Below are 23,839 nucleotides of genomic sequence, written 5' to 3'. Positions count from 1 at the left end.
GGCCAACTCCGTAGCTCCGGGGTCGGAAGCCCGGAGCTTTCCGATCTCGGATCATTCCGACAGATTCAGCTGACAGCTTAAGCTCGGATCGAACTGCTTAATTGGGAGAAAACGACTTAACCTCCCCGGAATCTCTCTCTCTTAGTCTAGCCGCAGTCCATTTACAAAGCTATCCCTCCAGGGCTGGTCCCATTCTCCAATTTCCGGGAGTGAACCCGATAGGGTGACATCGGCCTGGTTGCGATTGGATATCGATCATTCTGCATGTCCACGTCCGTGGCATTTAGAGATATTTTTGTATTGTACATAAATATAGTCAACATTTGCTGATATCGATATGGAGAGTCGATTATGAATGGGCCAATTGACAGTGGATTATTATCCATATCAAAAGCTGGTGGGGCTATAGCCTTGGACTTTTCCATGGCTCTCCACAAGGCTGTTTTTTTTCCTATATAAACCAACCGGGACACCCAGGAATTTCTCTCTCTTCCCCATAGACAATTTGCCATCATGGGTCAAGACAACGAGCCTAGTAGGTCTTACCTCCCCTGCCAAAGCCTGAAACATCAACTAATGCCCTCTGTTTCGCAGAAACCTACCGCTATAATGAGACTCCGGTCTACACGGCCTCCAACGGCTGCCCAGTACGCCCAGCTCACTTACTCCTGAATCGCAAAATCTAACCATATACATATAGGTCATGGATCCCCAGGCTGCTCAGCGCATTGGTCCCAACGGCCCTCTTCTGATGCAAGATTTCCACCTGATCGATTTGCTGGCACACTTCGACCGTGAGCGCATTCCTGAGCGCGTGGTTCACGCTAAGGGTGCTGGCGCCTACGGCGAGTTTGAGGTCACTGATGATATTAGCGATATCGTATGTACCACCTGAGCAGCTTCTACAATTCTGTGGGGAACAACTAGGCTAATAATGCATAGACTATCATTGATATGCTCAAGGGTGTCGGCAAGAAGACCAAGATGCTCACCCGTTTCTCGACCGTCGGTGGTGAGAAGGGATCCCCGGACAGTGCCCGTGACCCTCGCGGATTCGCCATGAAGTTCTATACCGAGGAGGGTAACTGGGATTGGGTGTTCAACAACACCCCGGTTTTCTTCCTACGCGACCCTGCTAAGTTCCCCGTCTTCATCCACACCCAGAAGCGCAACCCGCAGACCAACCTTAAGGACGCCACTATGTTCTGGGATTACCTCTCTACCCACCATGAGGCCGTCCACCAGGTGATGCACCTGTTCAGCGACCGCGGCACCCCATACTCCTACCGTCACATGAACGGCTACTCCGGCCACACTTACAAATGGATCAAGCCGGATGGCACCTTCAACTACGTCCAGATCCACTGCAAGACCGACCAGGGCAACAAGACCTTCACCAACGACGAGGCAGCCAAGTTGTCTGCCGAGAACCCCGACTGGCACACCCAGGATCTATTTGAGGCTATTCAGCGCGGCGAGAACCCCTCCTGGACCTGCTATGTGCAAGTTTTGAGCCCCGAACAGGCTGAGAAGTTCCGCTGGAACGTCTTCGACCTGACCAAAGTCTGGCCCCAGAACGAGGTACCTCTGCGCCGTTTCGGCCGCTTCACCCTAAATAAGAACCCGGAGAACTACTTCGCCGAGATCGAACAAGCCGCCTTCTCCCCCTCCCACATGGTCCCCGGTGTCGAGCCCTCCGCCGACCCTGTCCTTCAGTCCCGCCTCTTCTCCTACCCCGACACGCACCGCCACCGCCTGGGCGGCAACTACGAGCAGATCCCCGTCAACTGCCCGCTCAAGGCCTTCAACCCTACACACCGCGATGGCTACATGAACGTCAACGGCAACTATGGAGCCAACCCTAACTACCCCTCTACCTTCCGCCCCCTCGCCCACAAGCCCGTCAAGGCTAGCCAGGAACACGAGAAGTGGTCTGGCGCTGTCATCGCCGAGCAGTACCCTGTGACTTCCGAGGACTACGTCCAGGCTAACGGCCTATGGCAGGTCCTTGGCCGTACCCCCGGCCAGCAGGAGAACTTCGTCGGTAACATCTCTGGTCATCTGTGCGGCGCCGATGAACGTGTTCGCAAGGCTACTTACGAGATGTTCCGCCGTGTCAATGCGGATCTCGGTGCTCGCATCCAGTCTGCTACGGAGGCCCATATTAATGGTGCCCCTCCAGCGCGTCTGTAGTTGTGCTTCTAATTTCTTGTGTTTTCATATCCAAAATAATCGTCGGTTCACTTCCACATCACTGCATCTAGCTATTTCAGCAAATTGAATACGATTTACGAATTATTCTATTCTACTTTGGTATCATCTTGAGGTTCTCACGAGTTGTTTTGTAAAGGGGCTGAAAAAGGTTATATCTTCTTTTGAAGCCTAGAAATGTATCATCCAAATCAAATGAACAGCAACACTTTCACCGTACTTTAAGAGTTACATGTGTAGTCTTCACAATTATGCCTAGAAACTGTTTAGCAACGAACACCCGTGGGCTAAGTCATCGACTAACTAGGATGGTATAAAAATACCATGGCTTTTATATAATAGACTCAATGATGTTGCCCTTTCGTTGACGAGCATTGTTGTTTGAACTAAGCCCCGAAGTTCGAATAGTATTGTTGATCAAACAATTTCCAAGAAACAAAGTCGTCCAAGCGCCGGCGGCAAGCATCTATATTATAGAGCATTTGAGGTCAATGTAGGACTCAAACCTAGTGTTTCAGGTAGCTGTTTCTGGCTGATATTAAATCAAGAGTGTATGTGGTTTGTTCTTTTCGAATGTGAATTTAATGTAAATCATTACCCCCGATTATTACCGAGGAAGTATACCTAGGTAATAGACATGATGGATATGAACCAATAAGAATAGTCCCATTCCGAGTCAGAGAGAGTAACCTTAGATATACTTTGTAGTCTATTCGTATTGCTGCAAGGGGTCCCGAAGGATTATAGTTCCCCCACGTGGGGTTGTGAGACCCCTGTACATATGTTGTAGTCATTTTATCTTGGATTGTACGAATAATTTCCGAATTATATGATCAAATGTCCTATAATACAGAGTAATAAAAACCTCCAATAATCAAGTTCGTGACCATGACCCATCACTTACCCCATCCGGGCCTCGCCAAGCTTCCCATCCCGCGAAAATTTGCGCTTGGAGGCATCGAGCCCGAATTCCCGTTCCCCCCCGCCAATTCGGATTATTGGCTTTTATCCTCATTTTGTCTAGCCCTTCTATCTCGGCCACAGTATTCACTTACCCTCGGTAGGCGTCAAGGGGACTTTTCGCCGCCCTGGAGCGCTCGCGTGCAATGTTCCCAGCATTGTGGGTACTTTGATTTTTCTTCCCCTGACTTCCGAACCAGCTCAACTTTCAACCCCATATCGAAAGTTGCTCGAGACAACAACCCCCCTCCATTCCCCCCCTAGTGTCCTCGGTTATTCCGCCTATCCAACATGGCCGAACCCAAGGCCCCAGATACCATCACGCCGGTGGATAACCTCCCCGAATATGGTTACTCTTCGACCGCGGGACCCGCCTCGGACTCGTCCATGACCAAAGTCATTCAAAATGCAAAGGCAGCTACGGAGAAGGAACAATCCATGACATTGATGCAAGGGATCCGGCTGTATCCTAAGGCTGTGCTTTGGAGCGTGCTCATCTCCACTTGCATCGCCATGGAGGGGTACGATATTAGTTTGGTCAATAACTTCTATGCCTTCCCGCAATTCAAGCGCAAATATGGTGAGCCGCTGGCCAATGGCAACTATGAAGTATCCGCAGCGGTAAGTTCGACCAATTCCGTTGGTGATTGTGCCTCCCATCTTTGGGAGTGAGGTGCATTTGCCTCTTTGAGCGAAGAAACTGACAATTCTCCGGATGTACAGTGGCAAGCAGGTCTGAGTAACGGTGCTTATTGCGGCGAAATCATTGGTTTGTTCATCAATGGCTGGGCTTCGGAACGATTCGGTTATCGGTACACGATTATGGCCTGCCTCATACTTGTTAGTGCGTGGACGGCAATCTTCTTCACGGCCCAGAATGTGCAAACCCTGCTGGCAGCGGAGATTCTTTGCGGTGTTCCCTGGGGTGTCTTCCAGACTTTGACAATTACCTACGCCTCGGAGGTGTGTCCTGTGGCGCTGCGAGGGTATTTGACCACCTATGTCAATTTCTGCTGGGGTCTTGGCCAGCTCATTGGAATCGGTGTGATTAAGGGCATGTTGAGCCGGACTGACGAATGGGCCTACCGCATTCCATACGGACTGCAATGGATGTGGCCGCTGCCGCTCTTCATTGGTATTTGGCTTGCCCCCGAATCCCCATGGTGGTTGGTTCGGAAAGGTCGGACTGAAGATGCGAAGCGGGCCCTTGTGCGTTTGACCAGCAAAAGTCAGGAAGATTTTGATCCCGATGAGACGGTTTCTATGATGGTGCATACTACCGCTTTGGAGGAAAAAATCACCAAAGGTGCTAGCTACCTAGACTGCTTCCGGGGTACCGATCTCCGCCGTACGGAGATTGTTTGCATGGTCTGGGCCATTCAAAATCTCAGTGGAAACTCCTTTTCCAACTATTCGACCTACTTTTTGGAACAGGCTGGGTTAAGCTCCTCGAACTCTTACGCCTTTGCTATGGGCCAATACGGTATCAACATGGTTGGCGTGTTTGGATCGTGGTTCCTCATGACACTCGGAATCGGCCGGCGCACGCTGTACCTATACGGTCTTTGTGGTCTGTGCACCATGCTATTAGTCATGGGTTTCCTAGGCCTTGTCCCCAAAGAGCACAAAGAGCAGGGCTCCCTAGCCACGGGTGCCATGATGTTGATCTGGGCCCTATTCTACCAGCTGACCGTTGGCACGGTCTGCTTCTCCCTTGTAGCCGAGCTTTCCACCCGCCGGCTTCAAATCAAGACAGTCGTGCTCGGCCGCAACCTGTATAACATCGTCGCCATCGTCTGCGGCGTCCTCACCCCCTACATGCTCAACCCTGGCGCTTGGAACTGGGGCAACTACGCTGGTTTCTTCTGGGGTGGCATTTGCTTCCTGTGTATCATTTACACATACTTCCGCGTCCCCGAGCCTCGCGGACGTTCATTCGCCGAGCTGGATTTGCTCTTTGAGCGTGGTATTAGCGCTCGCAAGTTTTCAACGACCCAGGTGGACGTCTTCGATGAGACCATTGAGGGCCGTGTCATTGATGATTACCGAGCGGAGAAGAACAACCGAACTGATGAGAGCCAATTAGAGAAAAATCACGGCTCGATATGATGCGATGTGTCTTATGTTTACGACTAATTCTGCTTCTGGGCCCGAAATTGATTGGCACTCTTGCATGCATGTACATAGCATTTTTCAGCAAATAGCATTAATCTAATATCTTTATATCATGGTCAAATACACAATGTAAACTGAAGTCTTCAATCTCTCATATCTTCACTTCTATTCCGATGAGGCTGCAGATAAGAATTATAGCCGGAAGTGCATTAGATGATATTGCTCTCTGTCAGGGCTATAAATAAGTCCTCTATTCTACAGCTCCAACATCGTGAATTACACACAGGCAATGAAAAAATCCAGCTTCTTCATTCTGAATGGTTTGGCCCCGCCATCATCTATTCATGGGACCACTCAGCCTTCTTCTTTTCCGCAAAGGCAGTCATACCTAGAAAAAGGCGTTAGTAAACTCCAACCCCAACCCACTCACTCAGCAGAACAAAGTGCCAACTCACCAATCTTCTGATCCTTACTCCCAAAGAGCGCGTGGAACAACCGTCTCTCATACTCAACACCCTCCTTGAGCGACAGCTCCTGACTCTTATTAACAACCTCCTTACCAGCAATAACAGCCACACGGCTGTAGCTAGCAATAGTCTCGGCCGTCTTATACGCTTGCTCCAGCAACTCCTCCTTGCCACCCGGCACAACCTTCGCAGCAACACCCCACTCACCGGCCTCCTTACCGCTGAAGTTCTTTCCAGTGAGGATAAGCTCCATAGCCTTGCTCTTGCCAACGGCACGGGTCAGGCGCTGAGAGCCGCCTGCACCGGGGATGGTTCCAAGCTTGATCTCTGGCTGACCGAAGGTGGCGCTCTCAGTGCAGTACAGGATGTCGCACATCAGAGCTAGCTCGCAGCCACCGCCGAGGGCGTAGCCAGAAACGGCGGCGATGACTGGGGTGCGGATGGAGGTGGCGAGGTGGGACCAAGGCGCGATGAAGTTCTCGCCGTAGGCAGCTGAGAAGCTTAGAGGGGCCATTTCTTTGATGTCGGCGCCGGCTGTGGTGGATTTGGTGGGTTATTATATTGTGATGTACATTGTGACTAGGGCGACGGAGTGACTGGAAGATATATGGTGTGTGTAGAGTGTAGATAGAGCATGTACATACCGGCAAAGGCCTTCTCACTTCCTGTGATAATGATCGCGCCAATGCTCTTGTCATTGTCGTAGTTGCTCAGAGCTTCATTAAGCTCCTTGAACAAGGGAGTGCATAGTGCATTGAGGGCCTTGGGGCGGTTGAGGGTAACTGTAATAAGAATGAGAACGGGTACTGTAATATATGGACTGCAGTTACATACTCAATCCCACGCCGGGCTTGGGGGTCGAAGTGAGGATGTGCTCGTAGCTACCAGTAGCTGAAGAATAACCCCGGACTCGGGCTAAGTAGGAAGTCAACGGGACCGATGTCCGCGAAGTGGCCAGACGAGTGCATTGACGGGCAAACATTGTGTTATATGAAGACAAGGACAATTAATTTTATTCGAATAATTGAAATTGAATTATGCAGAGAAAGAAGGGAGAGTAGCTACGCGATACCATCATAGATGGCCCGTTTCCCCGCGACCGACTGAACGCCGAAGTTAACCGTCCCGAGGTACACGTGAAGGGGCTAACCCATTTTAGTCTATCTTAGGTCACTGCACTGCCACACAACAACTGTGCCCCATGTCACGTGCCTATCAGTGGCTGGTGACTAATCTCTAATATGATTGGCCAGTCTGCAGTGGACACTTTTCTGTCCTGAAGGAAGCGCAGTGCCTGTCCTGGAATGTCTGGTTTCAGCAGCTTATCTTAATCACTGCTTTTCTTTACTTTTCCTCTTTCCTTTCTTTCTTTCGGTGGTCTAGGCCTGTGCTTTGCCTATCCTCCCTAATATCTTCATCATGGATGTCCCTGAGCCCGATCAGTCGCCCTTCACAGCTGTGTCCGCGCACACCTCTAGACTGACCCGAGTGAGTGTCTCGTGAGGGGTAAAGGCATTGCGCAATGTCTTTGGTTCCTTCATTTTTGAGATCTGTTGCAATTTGAATATGGATGCTAATATGCCAACCACAGCACTACCAAGCCTACCTCGATGCTTCGACCCCGTACACAACCTACCGCTGGGTTGGTTCCGGCGTGCTCCTGTTCCTCTTCTTCTTGCGCATTTTCCTCGCGCAGGGCTGGTATATCGGTAAGACTTCATCTAGCCCCTGAAAATGGAATTAGCAGAGCGAAATTGATGCGCCTCGACGCACCAGCACGCGAAAGCCATTCATACACAGCGCTGTAAACATCTGGATAAACAAACCGCTAACACCACAATCTCAAATCGCAGTTGCCTACACACTCGGAATTTACCTCCTGAACCTCTTCCTCGCTTTCCTGACTCCCAAGTTCGACCCCTCTCTCACCCAGGACGAGGGTCTCGAGGACGGTGAGGCCGGATCCCCCAGCCTCCCTACCAAGAAGGACGAGGAGTTCCGGCCCTTCATCCGCCGTCTGCCCGAGTTCAAGTTCTGGCACTCGGCCACTCGCGCCATCGCTATCGGCTTCGTTTGCTCTTGGCTCGCCGTCTTCGATATCCCCGTCTTCTGGCCGGTCCTGGTTGTTTACTGGATGATCCTGTTTGTGCTGACGAGTATGTTTCCCCTTCTCGATCGGAATTCGATACGATACCTGTATCATTTTGTTGTGGAGATAATGTCTAACTCGATCCTTTTTTGCAGTGCGACGACAAATCCAGCACATGATTAAGTACCGCTACGTGCCTTTCTCCTTCGGAAAGACACGGTACGGCCGCTCATGAGATTTTCGATTTCTGAACTTCTTTTTCTGTCTCTGACTCTATATCCACGATCGTTCGCATGTGCATGTCCTGTATCTGTATGCGCACTTTGGCTTGGTGAGCAACAGACAGACATGATATGATAGGAGGTGAAAGCGCTGGGCTCATGGTGGTCCATTTATGAATTTTCCCAGACTCTTTTTTAATCACTGTTTGTTTAGAGGGCCGCTGCTTTGGCGCGTTCCAGTCTTCCCCTGTGAAATATGATTAGACCTGAAGTCAATGAATGAACTGACTTGCAATATATGACTTTTGAAAAGCAAGATTCCAAGGCCTCTTTTTACAATTTCTTCTTTTTATATTTTTTATAATTCGCCAAACCGTAAGGTAACATCGGTTGAGACATTTCATGTGGAGGTGAGGGCATTTGCGCTTGTATGTTTCCATGATCTTATTTGAGAACATTAGCACTATTGGGTGAACTAAACACCTGATGCATCTAAAGCCGCATGAATCAAGAATATTGTCTAGTCTTCCCCCTCACCTGTTGCCTACAGGATTTCCCACTCTCAACCACATCCCCAACATGAAGTGATACATGGCTGTCGACTCGAACTTAAGACTCAGACTTGTACTCACACTCGAGTGAACGCCATAGCGCAACTATGGACATGGATATGAACATGCCATCAGTGTTCTCAGCCTCCACTGAAATCACAATCCTCTTCACAGGCTGGACAACGTCAACCACAACACAATACATCTTCACACTAACGTTTCTATTCGTCCTCGCCATCTTCAACCGCTTCCTCGGTGCTCTTAAGTTCCAGCTCGAGAAATCTTGGTCCCGGAATACCTCTTCCTCTCAAACTCTACTTCTTGCACCAGTAAACCCACGACGAAATGTCCGAAAAGCGAAGCTCAGCCCTCTTCCAGACTACATGCGTGTGTACGGGGATGAGGACGACGGCGAAGAGACTTTACCAATTTCAAACAACGACAATGAAACACGAAATGCGTCAATGGGGCATCCCAAAGAGGATAGTCTTCAGAATAGGACGTCACTGAAACATCTACTCCCATCATGGAAGGCCAGTGGAAGGTGGAGTTTCCGAAAAGACGGGACACGCGCGTTGCTTGAGTGTGCTAGGGCTTTGATTGGATATTTCTTGTGGGTGGTTACACTTACTGTCTACATGTGTATCATGTATCGAATGATCGACTAATTATTCATATTGATAGGATGCTATCCGTGATGACCTTCAACGTCGGCGTCTTCGTTGCAGTGATTTTCGGCGTCCTAGTGGGAGAGCTGCTTCTTGGGAGATTCTCCCAGGGAACTTCCTGGCAGGAAGGGACTTGTCATGGTGGGTGATTGGAGTTTTTATTGCTGGTCAAGTCCTAGTTGTGCTCCTTTTACCTCGCAATGTGTAATGCTGCGTAGTGTTTGACAGAGGCAGCTTGGTACCTAGGTGTTGATTAAGATGGGCTATTAGAGCTGTCGCTATTAGACATGCTAATCTCATCCATGCTTCATTATTTACCTAACTCCTTTATAAAACAAGAGCGTCCGTTGATATAACCCAAATAGTCATCTTCCCTCAGTATAAACATAATCAACCTGTTGCTGTTGTACTGGCTGAATCTCTGATTCTGGACTGCAAACCATCGACCCTATTCAAAAGGACAAATGTTACTACAAATCTATGTCGAATCCAAATTACCGATTCCGTTCCGCTGACATGACATACCTGGAGCAAGTGGAACCATAATCGCCCAAACCTCGCGACAATTGCAATCAACTCCATCGAGGTGTGAGCACTTTGCCAGTGGACGCCCAGCCTTGGGGATTCTCTTCATCGGTCGATCATAGTGTGCGCATTTGGATGAGCGGTGGCCTCGAATACAGGATTGACTATTGTAGGGGCTGTAAGTACGTTTTTCTACAATCTGGGTATAGATATAAAATAGGAGGTGTCTCACCAAGACCATTTATCACCTTGGGAGTCGAATGGCATGTTTCTAATTTGCTGATTCGAATATAGCCAAGTCCACTAACAATTGTAGTAATATCTACGGAGCCCAAAAGAGGAGGGGATATTGGATTTATTGAGTAAATAGTGGAACTTGCGGGAAATGTCTATTGAAGATGTAGACTAACACTATGTACTTGCGCAAATGTGCTCAAATCAGCGCCGAGGGGGATCGGCCGCTATATAACCTTTTTTGGAGATCGACATGATCTGTAGATATGCAACGTTGTAGGCTGTACGGATATAGAACAGAATAAACCCTGCCAAAAATCATGCATGAATGTATATTGGCAAAGTTTTTTTTCAAGCCGGGATCTGCGAGCAACGCATTATTAGGTACATTTTGTATGGCGCCCATATACAAAAGGTACATACTATACAAAATTCGTAGCGCCCAATTTTCTCAGTTAAAGATGGCGGCTGCTATTAGGACAAGCGGCTGCTATTAGGACAAGCGGCTGACATTCATCTGATTCTACACTAGAACCGAAAACATAGTTCAGATCATACTCCTGAACCCGGCGCTTTTTAATTCAAGCATAGGAAACACTCCATCTAACTCCAAGTCGTAGGTATCATGAACGGGCACCGAGGCACATGCGGCGTAACTTGGAAGGACCACATCAAGAAAAAAGGAAAAGGTATCGCTATAACTTAAATCAACAGATTCTCCACGCTGCTCGGCATCTTGCCCCCGGTAATAGCGCTTTCACCCAATGAGAGAGTCGACATTTTGCGGTCTGGATTGGGGCGTGACAAGTCCTCGGATTTAGTACAGATCCAGGTCGATGCGTACATATTGACACTAGAATATGCGTAAGCGTCGTCCGTAATAGTCAAGCACAACAATCCCGAAACTTACCGATCAATACATGTGCCTGGGAAACGAGCTCCCACGCGACGAGCAGTGAAGCCGTTCTCTTCAAAGTGCTTGATGTACCAAGGATCGATACTGGCGGAACGGAGGAGAATGCGACCACCCTTTTTCAAGGCTTTGTTGAAAGTTCGGGCCTGGGAAGGGGCAGAGTCCCCTGCGGGATCGAACCAGTCCATAGAGTCCATGACCTAATATAAATTAGCACAACAAGCATCGCAAAAGGGCATTCCGATACTTACCACGGCGATAGTCAAAGTTCCCGGAGTGATGCGGTTGATCACTTCATTGATCTCATCAGTGTGGATACGAAGGCCATCGAATGCACCAGGTGTGGAAAGCTTGACATGTGCTTGAGGGGAAAGATAGGTGGGGTGGCATCTATTACTGCAGTTAGCACGTGTAATTGAAAGACAAAGACAAAATAAACGAACCTCCGTGAGAATTTGCCCTGAACGCAAAGGAAGTAGAAGTAGTTATCGTTGCTGATAAGAGTCTCGTTGATCACAGGGTCGAGAGTATTCACAACATATTCCCAAATGGATTGGCCGCTGATGTCCTTTCCCTTTTTCATCTCTTCAGTCAAACCATTGCGGCGGAAGAAGTCGTCGACAATCATATTTCGTTGGTTGCGTGGGACTCCGGCGGCCTTCCATGCGAACCACTCGGTGCTCACAATAGCCCAGTTGAGTGGTCGGCTCAGTAGCACACGTCGAATACGAGGCCAAATTTCGCGCTGCTCTGCAATACTCTGCGCTTCACACAGCTTGCGAACTTCACCCTGGAGTCCGAAGATATTGAAGAGCCATCGCACCATACGAATGGCGTGGCGAGATCCACCGGTCTCATACAGACCATGGCCAGAGGTAGAGGTGAAGGTCTGACTGTGCTCGAGCCAGTACTGGAAAGCCTGACTGGACAGGTGGGGGCTGAGCTTAGAGATTAGCAATTCACGGAACTGTGCGTGCTTGCCATCACCGAAGATTTTCCACATATCGCGGTGACCCAGCGCCAAATAAGAAGCAACCTTCAACTCAAGAAGATGATTCTGGTTAGGGTTCAAGTCCACTGCGTGCACCCGGCGGGGACTCTTTTGTAGATAATCAAGAATGTTGTCACCAGCGCTGGTGATAGCCAGGATCACGTCGTCTTTTCCAATGTTCAGGAGTCGGTGGTCAACTCGTGGGTCTTCCCATGTGAACGCGTAGATGTACTCGTTTTGGAATTGAGTGTGTTTGGGTAGCATGTCATTGTAATGAATGCGATAGTGGTGGTTCTGGTAAAAGGATGATGGAAGTGGCAGGTTTGCACTCAGGTTAATCACGGCAGACTCGTATGCCTTGGAGCGAATCTCGTGTGTGCTTTTCACAACTGCATTGTCCATCTCCTGCTTGTGATTGGCAGGAAGAAGGTAAGGGGACTCAGTAAAAGACGCATCCAGCTTCTCAATGGATTGACTTGATGGGGTAGATGCCATTTCCTTGGGGCAACCAACAAAGATGTAGTAGGGAATACCACCAAGGAAATAGTTTCGTTCGCTGGCAGAGATGACAGTACCAAACTTGTATTCCAGATAGTCTCGGCGGGCAGCTTCAAGGCTGACGCGGTCGAAATCGAACCAAGCTCTCCAGAATACACGCCCGAGCCAGTTGACGTGGCGGTTGAAAGCGCCACCAGTGTAGTTGCGACAGGAAACATCCACAATGCTTTGGACTATATTTTGAATGAGTGATATTCATGCAAAATTGCGATATATAGCTTACCGTAAAAGTCACACACACCCAGCATTCCAGTTGACTTCAAGCGGGAGGTTAATGAGTCGACAACGCTGTAATAGTCTAAACGAATCAATACCAATAGTCTTACGTGGGGATCTTTAATACTCACCAGGAATCATTGATAGACTGTAGCTCATAGTGATCAAGTCCGCGCCAGCACTTGCTATATTGTCCTTCTCAGGGAGACAGAAAGACCGGGCATCCTGGCAGAGAACGGTAACATTGTTCCACCCAAGGCGTTCGAAGCGCTTGCGGGCAACTTCGCAGAGGGACGGGGAGAGATCGACTAGGTAAACGTGTTTAAAGAATTTGTCCACCGGAAGGAAGGCGGCCATGGCTTCGATGTTATATCTGTCACAAGTCAGATGTTCGTTCTGTGTCACTTTAAGATTCCTCTCGTGCCTACCCAGTACCACCACCGACCTGTAATGCATTAGCGCTAGCTCATAATGACAGCAAGTCAACACTCACATCCACCCAGACGGCCTTTCCAGCCTTGACTTCTTTGTTGCTAATCTTGTACTTAAGCTGTGCAGCTACAAGACCAAGCATGTCCTCACGACCACAGAGCAGACGACGACGAGTGGCATCGTAAATTGCGGCCTGACACGGTCAGCTTCAAGCCAAATCCAAGCTCGTGGCCATCTGATCGCACCTGTGTCTTGTAGAAGCTTTCCAACGCATCCTGCTGGCCCCCGGCCTTCTTATCGTGCGGTTTGATGAAGTTCGCCCAGATGAATTTCAAGTAAGGACCAACTCCAGAGTTGGCAACCTTGATGTGCTGAGAGGAGATGAGAAGAACCAGACCGACTAGGGCAAACACCAGTACGGCGGCCCCGACGATGTAGACGTGCATCCAATCCATGTTCAATATGTAAAAAGAGCGATGCAACGAACAAAGAGTGAGAGAAGCGACCGAGAGATTCAAATATAAATCGAATTGGGTCTAATTGACCACATGCCCCCCCTCACGAGGAGACGGCAGCGTGTACCATGTCCTATCACGGCGACACATGGGGGGTGCAGATGATAAGAGACAGAGTGGAGGGGCAAGGGAAGGTACAATGGACATGAGGTACACGTATAACTATGTGCATTAAGGAAGTAACTTGTACATGGTCCACTATAACCCTTTGAATTGAGGGAGTAGATCATCCGAAAGCAGCACAAACCGAAGTAAATCCCAAAGTAAATTGACTGCAAATCAAATCCGATCCAACTCTAAGGACAATTGGGTTCCTGCAGTAGCCTGTGGTCCCCAACGATTGGGCCACTCAGAGCCCAGTCACTTCCCATGTGGTTCCCCGAAAGTCTTGGCACTGGCCGTTGCGGTCCCATCGACTTGGCCCGTGGGGCCTGCTGTGTCCCCCATAGGGCCGCCACCAAGGCCAATCCTCAGGGCCCACGGGCGCCAATCAGCTCCCCGGTCTCTAGCACATTGGGAGTTCCCCAGGTTTGATGGGATCTCAGTGCTACTGTTCATTATAAAGTGGCCCTGGAGATCCCGATAATCGGAATATTTTGGGATCATATACTACCCAGGTATTGGTTTATTAATTCCGTTTGCAAAGAAATCCATACAAAGTACGGAGTACACGTAGCATCGTTTTCATTGCTAATCAATTATATTTGGGAGGTCGTGAATGATATGGGTCTTTCGCACTCTATTTCTGTTACCTAGACTAGGCCAGAAGATAGAAACCAGTAAATAACCACCAAGTCTATAATAACTAGTTGAATGAATTGAATTTTATTAGGAGGCAGTCTGATTGAAAGCAGGTGAAGGTATCCATTCCTAACATATAGTCAATGCATACCTATCATAATATCCGTAACTCGAGATAGCTTAACTAACATACAGAAACGAAGACCAATGGGGTAAACGTTACATGAATCGACGAAGATAGTCTCAGGTTACCAAACTCAATTTTTCCCAAGGCGATCTTGCTGTCAGCCGGTCGTCTAATTTCCTTAAACAGTGACAGCATCCAAGCCCATCGCATGGAAGTATGAGATACTGTCTCCTGCAATATTCACTTCCTTAATCTGGCCTGTACAGTCGTCCTGGACAAGGAAGTCTGTTCCGTTATAGGTGACAGCAGCACCTTCTTTCAATGGCCTATATAGGTAATTTGCGACATTAGCTTTGTAATCAAGATTACAATTACTTGAACTTACGTTGGAAAGAGAGTGAAGTTCGATCCGAGCACACCATGCATTATCCACCGAACAGCAATCGAATGATCGGCCGCGACCGTTCGGATGGGTTCGAAGTAATATTCCTTCCATCCAGTTCGGGATCTTTTGACGAAGGCAGCAAACTCATCTCTGTTTATGATATGGGTGGCCGAGCTTCCCTTGCCGCTTGCTGAAGGGAATCTGTCCGCAAAGAGGACAACATCAGGATGGAAGACAGTGTCAATGAGCGACAGGTTCCCGCCCCAAACGGCGATGTAATTCTCCAGAAGACGCTCATGGAAAGCGCAACTGGTGATATCCGGTCCGCAGCAGGATGAGCCAGCAAGGGTCCCGGGGAATCCCAGTAGAGAATAGAGAGCAAAGTTCAAGATGAGGTTGAACTTCATTATGAAGGTGTCCTTTGAGGCTCGTTGATATTCCAGGAAGAGCTGTTTGACTGCGTCTCTAACTTGGTCTTGGGGATTTCCCTCTTTTTATATCTGTTCAAATACACTGCCACATCGTCGAGCAGGTCTCTGGTGGATCTCGAAATACGAAGAATGAAACCACTTCCAGTACATGAAGGACGGGATGTGGATATCCGTGGGCCTGGTGCTATCGCAGAATAACTGACGGCGAGGCATTTCAAAGTTCCTTATGGAATGGCTGGATGAAAATAGTATTTTAGCCCCCAAAAGATACGCCATCTGACAAGTCCAATGCAATCCGCGCACAATGTTCCCTTTTGGGTTTAACCCGGGAACGTCTGCGGCCCCACCAATTTAAAGTTATCTCCACGTGAGTCTGACACAACTTCAATAGTCGTGGCCAGCAACAGGGCACCTGGACATGGAAGAACATTGTGGACGGTAGTGATTGTTTTATTACCACAATCTCCACGAATAGGAAAAGCATTAGTCGAACTAAAGCGCACCCTTACACTGCATCACCCAGCCCAGTTTCCAATGGTTGGTGTCGCGGGGCGTTCCAAAGCATGCCGTACCTGCAGGCGGCGCAAGAAGGGAGTAAGTATTTATTCCATGAATCAAAAGTACCCATTCTACATTGAAAGAGCAGCACTAACCACAATAGTACATATGTAGTGTGATCTACAACAGCCCGCGTGTGGCCAATGCAGAAAGTCTTGCATCCCTTGCGAAGGCTATGCTGATGGTCTAGTCATATACCGCTACTATGGCCGTAGCCAGGAGGAAAAAATTTCTTCTTTTCGTGGCTCAGCTGAGATTCAAAGCCCCCTTCCGATCGAGGCTAGTCCAAATCATGGGTCTTTATCAGCTGACCTGACTACATCTGTCACTTTTTCTCAAGCCGCTTACGAGTCCTGTGTCGAAGGGAAATTTTGGATATCTTACATGCCAAACAGTCGGTCCTTTTCGCTTTATAATGATACCCAGCGAGATTTAGGTGGCTCTATCAGTGTACTTCGAGATATCCTACCGGGAAAGAGCATCTTACGCACTGCCCTCGGGGCAATAGCACTCAGTGCTGCCGCAAATGATGACAACAGCCAGTATTGGATGAAGCAACAGGGAACAAAATTACATATGAATGCTCTGCAACAAATGCGAAAAGCATTAAGCTCCCACAGGAAGCCTGATCTGGAACTTCTCGGCGCCGCACGGGTATTCAGCTTCTACGAGGTATATCTTATTCAAACTTGGCTATTAATAGGCAAATCTTGTTTGTAATTGAATGCTAATCAATGTGGTTCAATTAGGCTCTATACGGTGGTGATTGGCAGAACCAGGATGCGCAATCCCGCAGCTGGAGCATTTATCATTCTGGAGATCTTGCGCTTATCCTTTCGAATCCACCGTCATTCTATGCTACCGGCCCAGCTCATAGACTGTTTGTTGACGGGCGACTCAACCATGTATTGGGTCTCTATCTCGACGATATGGAGTGATGCTAATACATCAACAGGTAAAATGTGCACTCAAGGAACGAAAGAAGCTTGTCTTCAGTGAGCCAGCGTGGATGACTGATCCTTGGACCCATCACCCAAAAACTCGAAAAGATCTGTTGGTAGACATTCTTCTGGAAATCCCATCGATATATGAGGGGGTTGACAACATGAATCTTCTGCCAGATTCCCCGGCGAAGTTGAGACAACGATTTGACCTTCAGGAAATGGTTTTCACTATCATAGAGAGACTACAAAACTGGAGGTCAAACTTTGCCGTCGCAGTGGCGAGTATAGGACCGAAGTGGCAGTTCCCAAGAAACATGGCGACAAATGAAATTGCGAATGCACATATAATGACACTCTACTGGGCATCGAGTATCATCGCTTACGGTATCTGTCACACCATTTCAGATGGGGAATTTGATGCTGTATGTCTTGATCCGGACGGTTGTTGTCGCAGTATAATACGCTGTATCCCGTCATTCCTACACCCATCCACCGGCGTCTTTCGTCAACACCTCGTCCCTTTCCCATTGATAGTAGCAGCTCGACACCTCAAGTCAGTACAGCCACAGAAATTACAAGAAGAGAGCGATTATGTCCGGTCTTTATGTGAGAACCCACAATTTACACCGATGCATCAGTTCATATCAAGCATTCAGCCACGAATTTTGAGTGTGTTAAAGAAAGCAGATTGAGGTGATAAAAGTTGGGGTTGGATACCTATACGCTGGCACTTGGTATTGCCTAATGTTGATCTTCGATTTTGTTTGCCTATTTCCATTTTCTGTAGATGATACATTCGCAAGGACTACATATTGCGTGGAATGCTACCCATTATCAAAATAAGCTTTTAGATTCCGCATAACTTCCTGGTCCATTTAAGTACGACCCAACAATGGTATTTTGCTCTTCTCAATGCCCTCAGTCTCGGGGCTTTGTCTTCAAAGATAGTAAGAACTGGACTGCTTTCTTGTTTTCGTATCGTCTGATATCAGTGACAATTGAAAATGGTGTCAGACCCTCGAAGTCCGGGGAATCAACATCCACTTTCCCGGTATCTAGAAGAACTTTCATGACTGCCACATCACCACGCAATGCAGCATAATTAAGGGGAGTCCTGCCGTGACAATCTTTCAACGCAGGATTCACTGCATCGAGTGATAGTAAGAGTTTCACTGGCTCCTCCCCCACCTCCGCTGCATATGACAATGCAGTTCGTCCTTGGTACGTGCAATCGATATCGGCTTCCCCCGTGTCTAAAAGCATTCTCATCGTCTTCATATTGCCATTGTAAGCACAACAAAAGAAGGGGACTCCGGCCATACTCCTCAGTGGTGTTAAAGTCGATGTTGCTTCTCGCAAGCAGCGATTTGTCAGGGCTTGGGGTGTCTTGAATTGCTGTACCGACGAATGAAGTTGTACCACCTAGTGCCCACTCCGTCTTGGAAATATGGCCGGTGGCTTCGAGTAATAGTTTGAATAGACCCATGCCATTGTTTCGGGTAGCGATAATAGGTAACGATTCTTGTGCGGGGTCAAATGTTTGCGGATGTTGGAGTAGACAAAGTCTGATCATTCATTATGAGACAGACAGGAGAGTTGGCACAAACAAAGGGGTGGCAAGTGCAGAATAAGGTGGTGGGTGTAAGAATAAGAAGGTGAGTGAAGTTTGAAAGGGAAGTAAATCTCAAAAAATGTAGAAAAATAAGTTGATAAAAGTAGAATCTCCATTTATCCGCGTATATAGGCATAGAACGTATATATTATAAGATTATACCAATAATATGATTCGTTTAGGTGCAAGACGGAGGCCGCTCGAACCTGAAGGGTATTCTGAGGTGAGTGGATTAAAGACAAGTTTGATGTAGAGGACGTCAAAATACCAGTAAGCGGTGACAGAACTACATATATGTATCTAGATGAATGAGAGGACTACTTTGATTAACCATTGACTATACGTAACGCCATTTTCCATTGCTCAGACGCCAGACCCAGGGGAAACTACCGCAGAAACTTCGAGATTGTAATGTTCAAAAAAAAAAAAAAAGGATCCATAATACATAATAAATAGCCGCCAATATCTATTCGTCATCGCTCATGGGAGTATCCTCATCGGCTGGCTTCTCAGTCTCCTCGTTCTCCAACGGTTGCTCCTCTTCCTGAACAACAGGCTCGGGTGGCATATTGCTTGCAAACTTCGGATCGATGCGCAGACGGGTCAAGGCACGCTTGTAGACTTCAGCCTCGTTAGGGTCGCGCATCACCACCTGCATCTGATCAATCCGTTCCTCGTCCTCTTCCTGTTGGGTAGCAGTGGGACCGAGGCCGACCTGGGCAATAGTGCGGGCACGCTCCGGCTTGAGGCGGGCCTTTCCTGAAATTGGATAGTAGTAAGCGGCCAATTGTCTGGTGTCGCCATTCTTGGGCTTGAAAAGTGTCAATGCAATGTCCTTTTGATCGGTGTTGAAAACCTGAGCACTGGTGGCGTAAGTGCGAATGCGATCATAACGGTGGAACTTGTGGCCATCGGCACTTTCGTTGGTGTAGAGGTCTTCGCTGTCTCGGTTTGCGTTGGACAGGTTCATACTTGCGTCAATGTTCTTAACAGATTGGGGCTTCTCTGGAAGGAAGAGCTGGTAGTCGTAAGGGACTGGGCCCGGGTGAGGGTAAAGAGCAGGGTTCGTGTGGTGAAGACTGAGCTTAGATTCATGCTCCTGACAGATACGCTGCTCAGGCGCGACTGGTGTCAGGATACCAACATCCATGCGCTTGTCTCTCTTGCCTGCGACGGCTGCCAAAGGCGCCTTATCAAACTTGAATTGAAGGTAACCACCAGGGTCTGGGAATCCTTCCAAGTCAGGCATCACAGGGAAGAACCCGACTGGCTTCAGCTTCGGGTTTTCAGGATTAACGGGATTAGCCCAGGCGTCAAGTTCTGCCTTTGTGGGAGGAAGACCACGAATGTGGCTATCAGTGTCTTCTCCGGTGTGCTTGCTCTGAGGGTAGGCGATATCGAAGCCCTTTTGGATGAACTTCTTAACATGCTTCGGGTCATCCACAGGAGGCTTTCCTTTCTTTGCAGTGCGTGATTGTGGTTTAATGGGTGCAGGGCGGGATCCATCTCCGGCACTGCGATCGACACCGATGTGCTGTGTACGGCGGAGGAAACTGACATTGGTATTCCTCGGGGCAGGGTTTCGGAGTTGCTCGATAGTCATGAGAAGGGGAAGGTCAGCGGGGTCCATGGGCTGAGGATTCTCGGGTGCCATAATAGCTGGTGGAGAGGTTAGTTTCAGCAGTATAACTATAGGGGATTCCGCGTGGACATACCACTCTCATCGCCCAAATGTAACCCTGGAATACCGACAAGGTCAATTGGCATTCCACCTTCGGCATCGACTTCAATGTTGGGCTCCTCACGGCGTGCCAGGTTTGAGGCAAACCCGGGGGTGAGGAAGCGACTCAAGCCCTCGTGTGGGATGTCAAGGAACTTCGGGGGCATGTCCGGGGGAGGGAGATCATTGCGATAGCGGAGGGACGCAATGTACTCCTGGTGAAAGCCACCCGATGACTGGCCCTCCTTAGATTTGGAAGACATATTGTCGTCTTATTTGCTCGCGCGATTGACTGGGAGATTAATTGCGCATTAGCAACTTGGCGTCTGGACTGAGTGGGACGGAAGCTCACTGTGATGGATTGGGATGGACTGAAATTGTTGGGTGAACTGGGATGCCGTCGCCACAAATTTGGCAGAGAGAAATGATTGTACAAATCTATAATGGCCAGTTAGTATACGAGCTTGATTCAAAATGGACGCGAGGGAATTGGTCGCAAACCTACCGCCAGGAAAGTCAAGGGCTTGTAGAAAGGCAGGGACAGCGGTAGGGAGGAAAATTGGCGATATAATTAGAATCTAGTGGTTCAGCTCGCCAGTAGAAGAAGCTTATCCAGACTGGCCACAAATGAAGCTGGAGGAATCGGCAAAAGCTGCCATTCAGAGCAACTCCGGAGCTGAGTCTGAGGATCATTATTCTGCCCGTATCTACCGCCTATGTACTGGGTTCCCTAAATATGCGTGGAAATACCGATGAGGTCACGTGCAAAGAGAGCAACAGTATGCAAAGAGATAACGTTGGAAAGCGAAGAAGTGCGTGTACTTATCCAACCTCAGGACAACAGCTCACTACAACATAGTTCTTTTCTTTTAGTTCAGTCTAATTACCGATTATCGCGATATTCAAGTTGCTCCATTGTATTAGAAAAAATATTGAAATCCCTTTTGAAAGTGACCAAAAACATGCAACTCCCACGCCGGATTCTCATAATACCATAAGTAAGTCTCCCAAGTGCACTCAATAGGCCCACATGCACTTGTACGCCATCAGACGGGGACCAAGTCGATCGTACTCCAGCCTTCCGATCCAACTGTCGTTTGTGCCGCTCAGTTTACCGAAAATACTGGCTCCCTTCCACACAACGACCTGGGGATCGAGGTCTCTGGGTGGCGTCCCGATCATGATCTCCTTTGAGAAGCCAGGGCGGAGAGCCTGCAGTCGCTCTTCCAAGAAGAGATGGAATCCGCTGGTCAAGCTACCTCCACCGACGACCATGATCCCGCCGATGAAATCCCGCATCTTCTTCTCGTCTGAGCGAGCCGCGTGGGCAATAGATGTGAGGATAGCGTTGTCCAGACCAAACACGGGCATGATATCATCCCGCTCTTCCACCGCAGGGGGGCGGGGAGGCTGGGCCGCAGCGGCGGTGGCAGCAGGTGTGTTTGTCCCTCCTGCCTGAGGAGTCCCTGTGTTGTCCGGTCCCGGAGAACCAGCGACAGAAGATCGAGGTGTACCTTCTAGATCTTGCACTTTGGTCAAAGCATGGGGCTGTTGAGGGCGGCTTGGTGTGGCCTGAACTTCTGGTGCTGCCGAGTGAGACTCGCCATTTGCCTTGCCATGAGAGGGAAGGGGAGGAGCCATGGCGGTCAAGATCTCTGACTGGGCTGCAGAAGTAGGATCATTAGGTGATCCATCATAGATGTCAACAGACCGATCGATCAAGGTCCGTCTCCCGGTGATTTTGTCAGAGTTGTCGAAAATAGCAGGCTCAAATACACCCATTGGCGCGAGGTGAACTTCGTCAAACGCTTTGAAAGTGTACTTTCGTGTATCTTGGCCGGCCACACGAAGGTGGAAATCAAAGACTTGTGGAGAAACGCTAGCTTCGTTCATGGTGCATATGTTCTTCTTAAGCTCTTCGGCCAGAAGGAAGTCGTGTCTACGGCGTAGGTTGATGTCGGCGTAGGGGAAATGATCATGTAGCATCATCTTGACGAATGTTTCGGTCATGTCTTGACCACCATACTTCAGGTTTACTCGGGAGTTCTCAATGCACATGCCTTCTTCCACGCAGCAGATCGAAGTCTTCTGCGCTCCAATATCGACGACACATGCCGAGGTGAAGCCGGCACCAAAGGTGGCTGCCAGACTCTCTTGGATGAAGCACACCCGAGCGAACGCAAACTCTCGCATCAACATATCCAAGACTTGGGTGACATAGGACTTGTCGTAAAGATCTGGGATGACGAACACACACGAATATTGGGTCCAATCCTTCTTGCTCGTCAAGCGCAGTTGATTCTTGATCGCATCTTCGACGATCAATGAAATATCCAAGAAGAGAGACCTCTTGCTCGTGTAGTCCTTCTCGTTGCACCAACCATTCTGAATTGGCCAATACAGCTTGTATCGGGGGTTTGAAGAATCTGGCACCCGCAGGGCCGGCTGTCCAACAATGTACTCCGGTGGGGGATTAGATAACTCGGTCCATTCAGCGCGCATTGGATCATTGTGTTCAGATATGATTTCTGGCACGGTTCTGCGGTTATAGTTAACAACCATCTCCTTGGAGTTTGGAAGCATTCGTCGCTTGTTCTGTCGCATGTGCGCCTTCAAATCCGCAGACATCCGATTGAAATGAGACGACCACTATAGAAAATTAGTACACAGCCACCTCAATAAAATTTGACGGAACATACTTCAGGTCCAAAAGCCTTTTCGGGTTCCATTTCAGAGCCGTCGTCGTGCTTAAACCTCTTGGGCTTGGGTTCATCATGGTCTTCGGACTCGTTGGTTTCTGCTTTCCTGGCAATCACCATTGGCAATGTCTTCGGCAGTGCGTCGCTAGCAAGTCCGATCCGGAGGTTCTGACTGCCCATGTGAATGACAATAACCTTGGAGCCAGCCATCTCGGCTGGGGTCTCCTCCGCATCCTCCATTTGGGCATCGCCATCTGCCTCGCCCTCGCCTTCCGCAGTCTCAGTCTTGGCCATAGCAAGGGCACGGTCGTGGTCCTTCGCTTTCTTGGTCATCTTTGTCCTGGCTTCCTCGTTTTGGAGTCGGAACGCGAGGTTTTGATCGTCTCGTTTCAGGTAGTCACTGCATAGCGCAATCAGTATTGACTTCCTCTGCTAAAACCATGCGGCAGATATCGGTCTGGGTATACATACGTGTAGTAGTTCTTCTGGTTGATTGCTGGGATCTGCGGCCAGCTGGATAGTTCCATGTTATTGTCAGTCCGCTCCAGGCCTATGTCAAATATTAGCTGCCCTGTTGTTGACAGGTTTATTCCACTAGCAAAATTGGGTTGCCTTACCCTCGTCCCGGAGGGCCTTGCCCGACTTCTTTCCCACCATAATGGTATCGGTCCGTGGTCGGCTGTCTTCAATTGAGACTAATCGCGGCAAATCTAGGGAGTGCGCCGGAGGTGACGGCAGTTCCCTGGTTGCGCTTGAGACGGGGAGAGGTAGTTGGGTAGAACGCGATAAGTGTGAACAAACGCAGAATATGACAGAGAGAAAGTGACAATGGGGCTTTTCTAAATGAGGGAGCTCAATCCCGCAAGACGATGATCCCCCGATTGACCGCCCACACCGCACAGGCCGATCGGCCAAAGAACATCCAAAGTGGTTGCCACCAAGTACCTTCTTCTCTT

At 48.9% G+C, this 23,839-nt stretch overlaps 12 protein-coding genes across 12 annotated transcripts; 5 read left to right on the top strand and 7 right to left on the bottom strand.

Moving 5' to 3' along the window:
* Window positions 1-507: 507 nt before the first annotated feature.
* Window positions 508-2,193, top strand: fgaCat (catalase easC; the record flags this gene model as incomplete). Its single annotated transcript, XM_056876037.1, has 4 exons — window positions 508-535; window positions 595-647; window positions 701-880; window positions 943-2,193. Exons 1-4 carry the CDS (start codon window positions 514-516, stop codon window positions 2,191-2,193), a joined length of 1,506 nt encoding a protein of 501 aa, XP_056728225.1. The 5' UTR covers window positions 508-513.
* A 1,269-nt stretch (window positions 2,194-3,462) lies between these two features.
* On the top strand, window positions 3,463-5,280 carry N7487_008306 (putative MFS alpha-glucoside transporter; the record flags this gene model as incomplete). The annotated part of the gene is made up of 2 exons (XM_056876036.1): window positions 3,463-3,792; window positions 3,895-5,280. 2 exons carry the CDS (start codon window positions 3,463-3,465, stop codon window positions 5,278-5,280), a joined length of 1,716 nt encoding a protein of 571 aa, XP_056728224.1.
* Window positions 5,281-5,624: 344 nt separating this feature from the next.
* Window positions 5,625-6,735, bottom strand: echA (enoyl-CoA hydratase echA; the record flags this gene model as incomplete). Its single annotated transcript, XM_056876035.1, has 4 exons — window positions 5,625-5,674; window positions 5,742-6,287; window positions 6,398-6,535; window positions 6,588-6,735. The coding sequence occupies 4 exons, from the start codon at window positions 6,733-6,735 to the stop codon at window positions 5,625-5,627; spliced, it is 882 nt and encodes a 293-aa protein (XP_056728223.1).
* A 437-nt stretch (window positions 6,736-7,172) lies between these two features.
* On the top strand, window positions 7,173-8,077 carry N7487_008304 (Rer1 family protein; the record flags this gene model as incomplete). Its single annotated transcript, XM_056876034.1, has 4 exons — window positions 7,173-7,241; window positions 7,345-7,462; window positions 7,607-7,909; window positions 7,998-8,077. 4 exons carry the CDS (start codon window positions 7,173-7,175, stop codon window positions 8,075-8,077), a joined length of 570 nt encoding a protein of 189 aa, XP_056728222.1.
* A 644-nt stretch (window positions 8,078-8,721) lies between these two features.
* Window positions 8,722-9,282, top strand: N7487_008303 (copper transporter family protein; the record flags this gene model as incomplete). Its single annotated transcript, XM_056876033.1, has 1 exon — window positions 8,722-9,282. One exon carries the CDS (start codon window positions 8,722-8,724, stop codon window positions 9,280-9,282), a length of 561 nt encoding a protein of 186 aa, XP_056728221.1.
* Window positions 9,283-10,743: 1,461 nt separating this feature from the next.
* Window positions 10,744-13,606, bottom strand: N7487_008302 (class I SAM-dependent methyltransferase; the record flags this gene model as incomplete). Its single annotated transcript, XM_056876032.1, has 9 exons — window positions 10,744-10,894; window positions 10,952-11,154; window positions 11,206-11,344; window positions 11,398-12,676; window positions 12,727-12,801; window positions 12,851-13,092; window positions 13,148-13,164; window positions 13,213-13,344; window positions 13,397-13,606. The coding sequence occupies 9 exons, from the start codon at window positions 13,604-13,606 to the stop codon at window positions 10,744-10,746; spliced, it is 2,448 nt and encodes an 815-aa protein (XP_056728220.1).
* Window positions 13,607-14,026: 420 nt separating this feature from the next.
* On the bottom strand, window positions 14,027-14,224 carry N7487_008301 (uncharacterized protein; the record flags this gene model as incomplete). Its single annotated transcript, XM_056876031.1, has 1 exon — window positions 14,027-14,224. One exon carries the CDS (start codon window positions 14,222-14,224, stop codon window positions 14,027-14,029), a length of 198 nt encoding a protein of 65 aa, XP_056728219.1.
* A 488-nt stretch (window positions 14,225-14,712) lies between these two features.
* Window positions 14,713-15,326, bottom strand: N7487_008300 (nuclear transport factor 2 family protein; the record flags this gene model as incomplete). The annotated part of the gene is made up of 2 exons (XM_056876030.1): window positions 14,713-14,860; window positions 14,920-15,326. 2 exons carry the CDS (start codon window positions 15,324-15,326, stop codon window positions 14,713-14,715), a joined length of 555 nt encoding a protein of 184 aa, XP_056728218.1.
* A 966-nt stretch (window positions 15,327-16,292) lies between these two features.
* N7487_008299 (uncharacterized protein) lies at window positions 16,293-16,846 on the top strand (the record flags this gene model as incomplete). Its single annotated transcript, XM_056876029.1, has 2 exons — window positions 16,293-16,580; window positions 16,658-16,846. 2 exons carry the CDS (start codon window positions 16,293-16,295, stop codon window positions 16,844-16,846), a joined length of 477 nt encoding a protein of 158 aa, XP_056728217.1.
* A 924-nt stretch (window positions 16,847-17,770) lies between these two features.
* On the bottom strand, window positions 17,771-18,130 carry N7487_008298 (ankyrin repeat domain-containing protein; the record flags this gene model as incomplete). Its single annotated transcript, XM_056876028.1, has 1 exon — window positions 17,771-18,130. One exon carries the CDS (start codon window positions 18,128-18,130, stop codon window positions 17,771-17,773), a length of 360 nt encoding a protein of 119 aa, XP_056728216.1.
* An 800-nt stretch (window positions 18,131-18,930) lies between these two features.
* Window positions 18,931-20,503, bottom strand: N7487_008297 (uncharacterized protein; the record flags this gene model as incomplete). The annotated part of the gene is made up of 2 exons (XM_056876027.1): window positions 20,180-20,503; window positions 18,931-20,123 (listed from the first exon to the last, which is right to left on the bottom strand). The coding sequence occupies exons 1-2, from the start codon at window positions 20,445-20,447 to the stop codon at window positions 18,931-18,933; spliced, it is 1,461 nt and encodes a 486-aa protein (XP_056728215.1). The 5' UTR covers window positions 20,448-20,503.
* Window positions 20,504-21,201: 698 nt separating this feature from the next.
* On the bottom strand, window positions 21,202-23,540 carry N7487_008296 (putative chromatin remodeling complex subunit (Arp8); the record flags this gene model as incomplete). Its single annotated transcript, XM_056876026.1, has 4 exons — window positions 21,202-22,833; window positions 22,884-23,283; window positions 23,355-23,433; window positions 23,501-23,540. 4 exons carry the CDS (start codon window positions 23,538-23,540, stop codon window positions 21,202-21,204), a joined length of 2,151 nt encoding a protein of 716 aa, XP_056728214.1.
* Window positions 23,541-23,839: the final 299 nt, after the last annotated feature.

This window comes from Penicillium crustosum (assembly GCF_028827405.1).
Source record: "Penicillium crustosum strain IBT 35664 chromosome Unknown utg000003l_segment0_segment0, whole genome shotgun sequence".
NCBI classification, from domain to species: Eukaryota; Fungi; Ascomycota; class Eurotiomycetes; order Eurotiales; family Aspergillaceae; genus Penicillium; species Penicillium crustosum.
The sequence above is the reverse complement of the archived record's forward strand: the minus strand, read 5'-3'. Positions and strand labels throughout refer to the sequence as shown.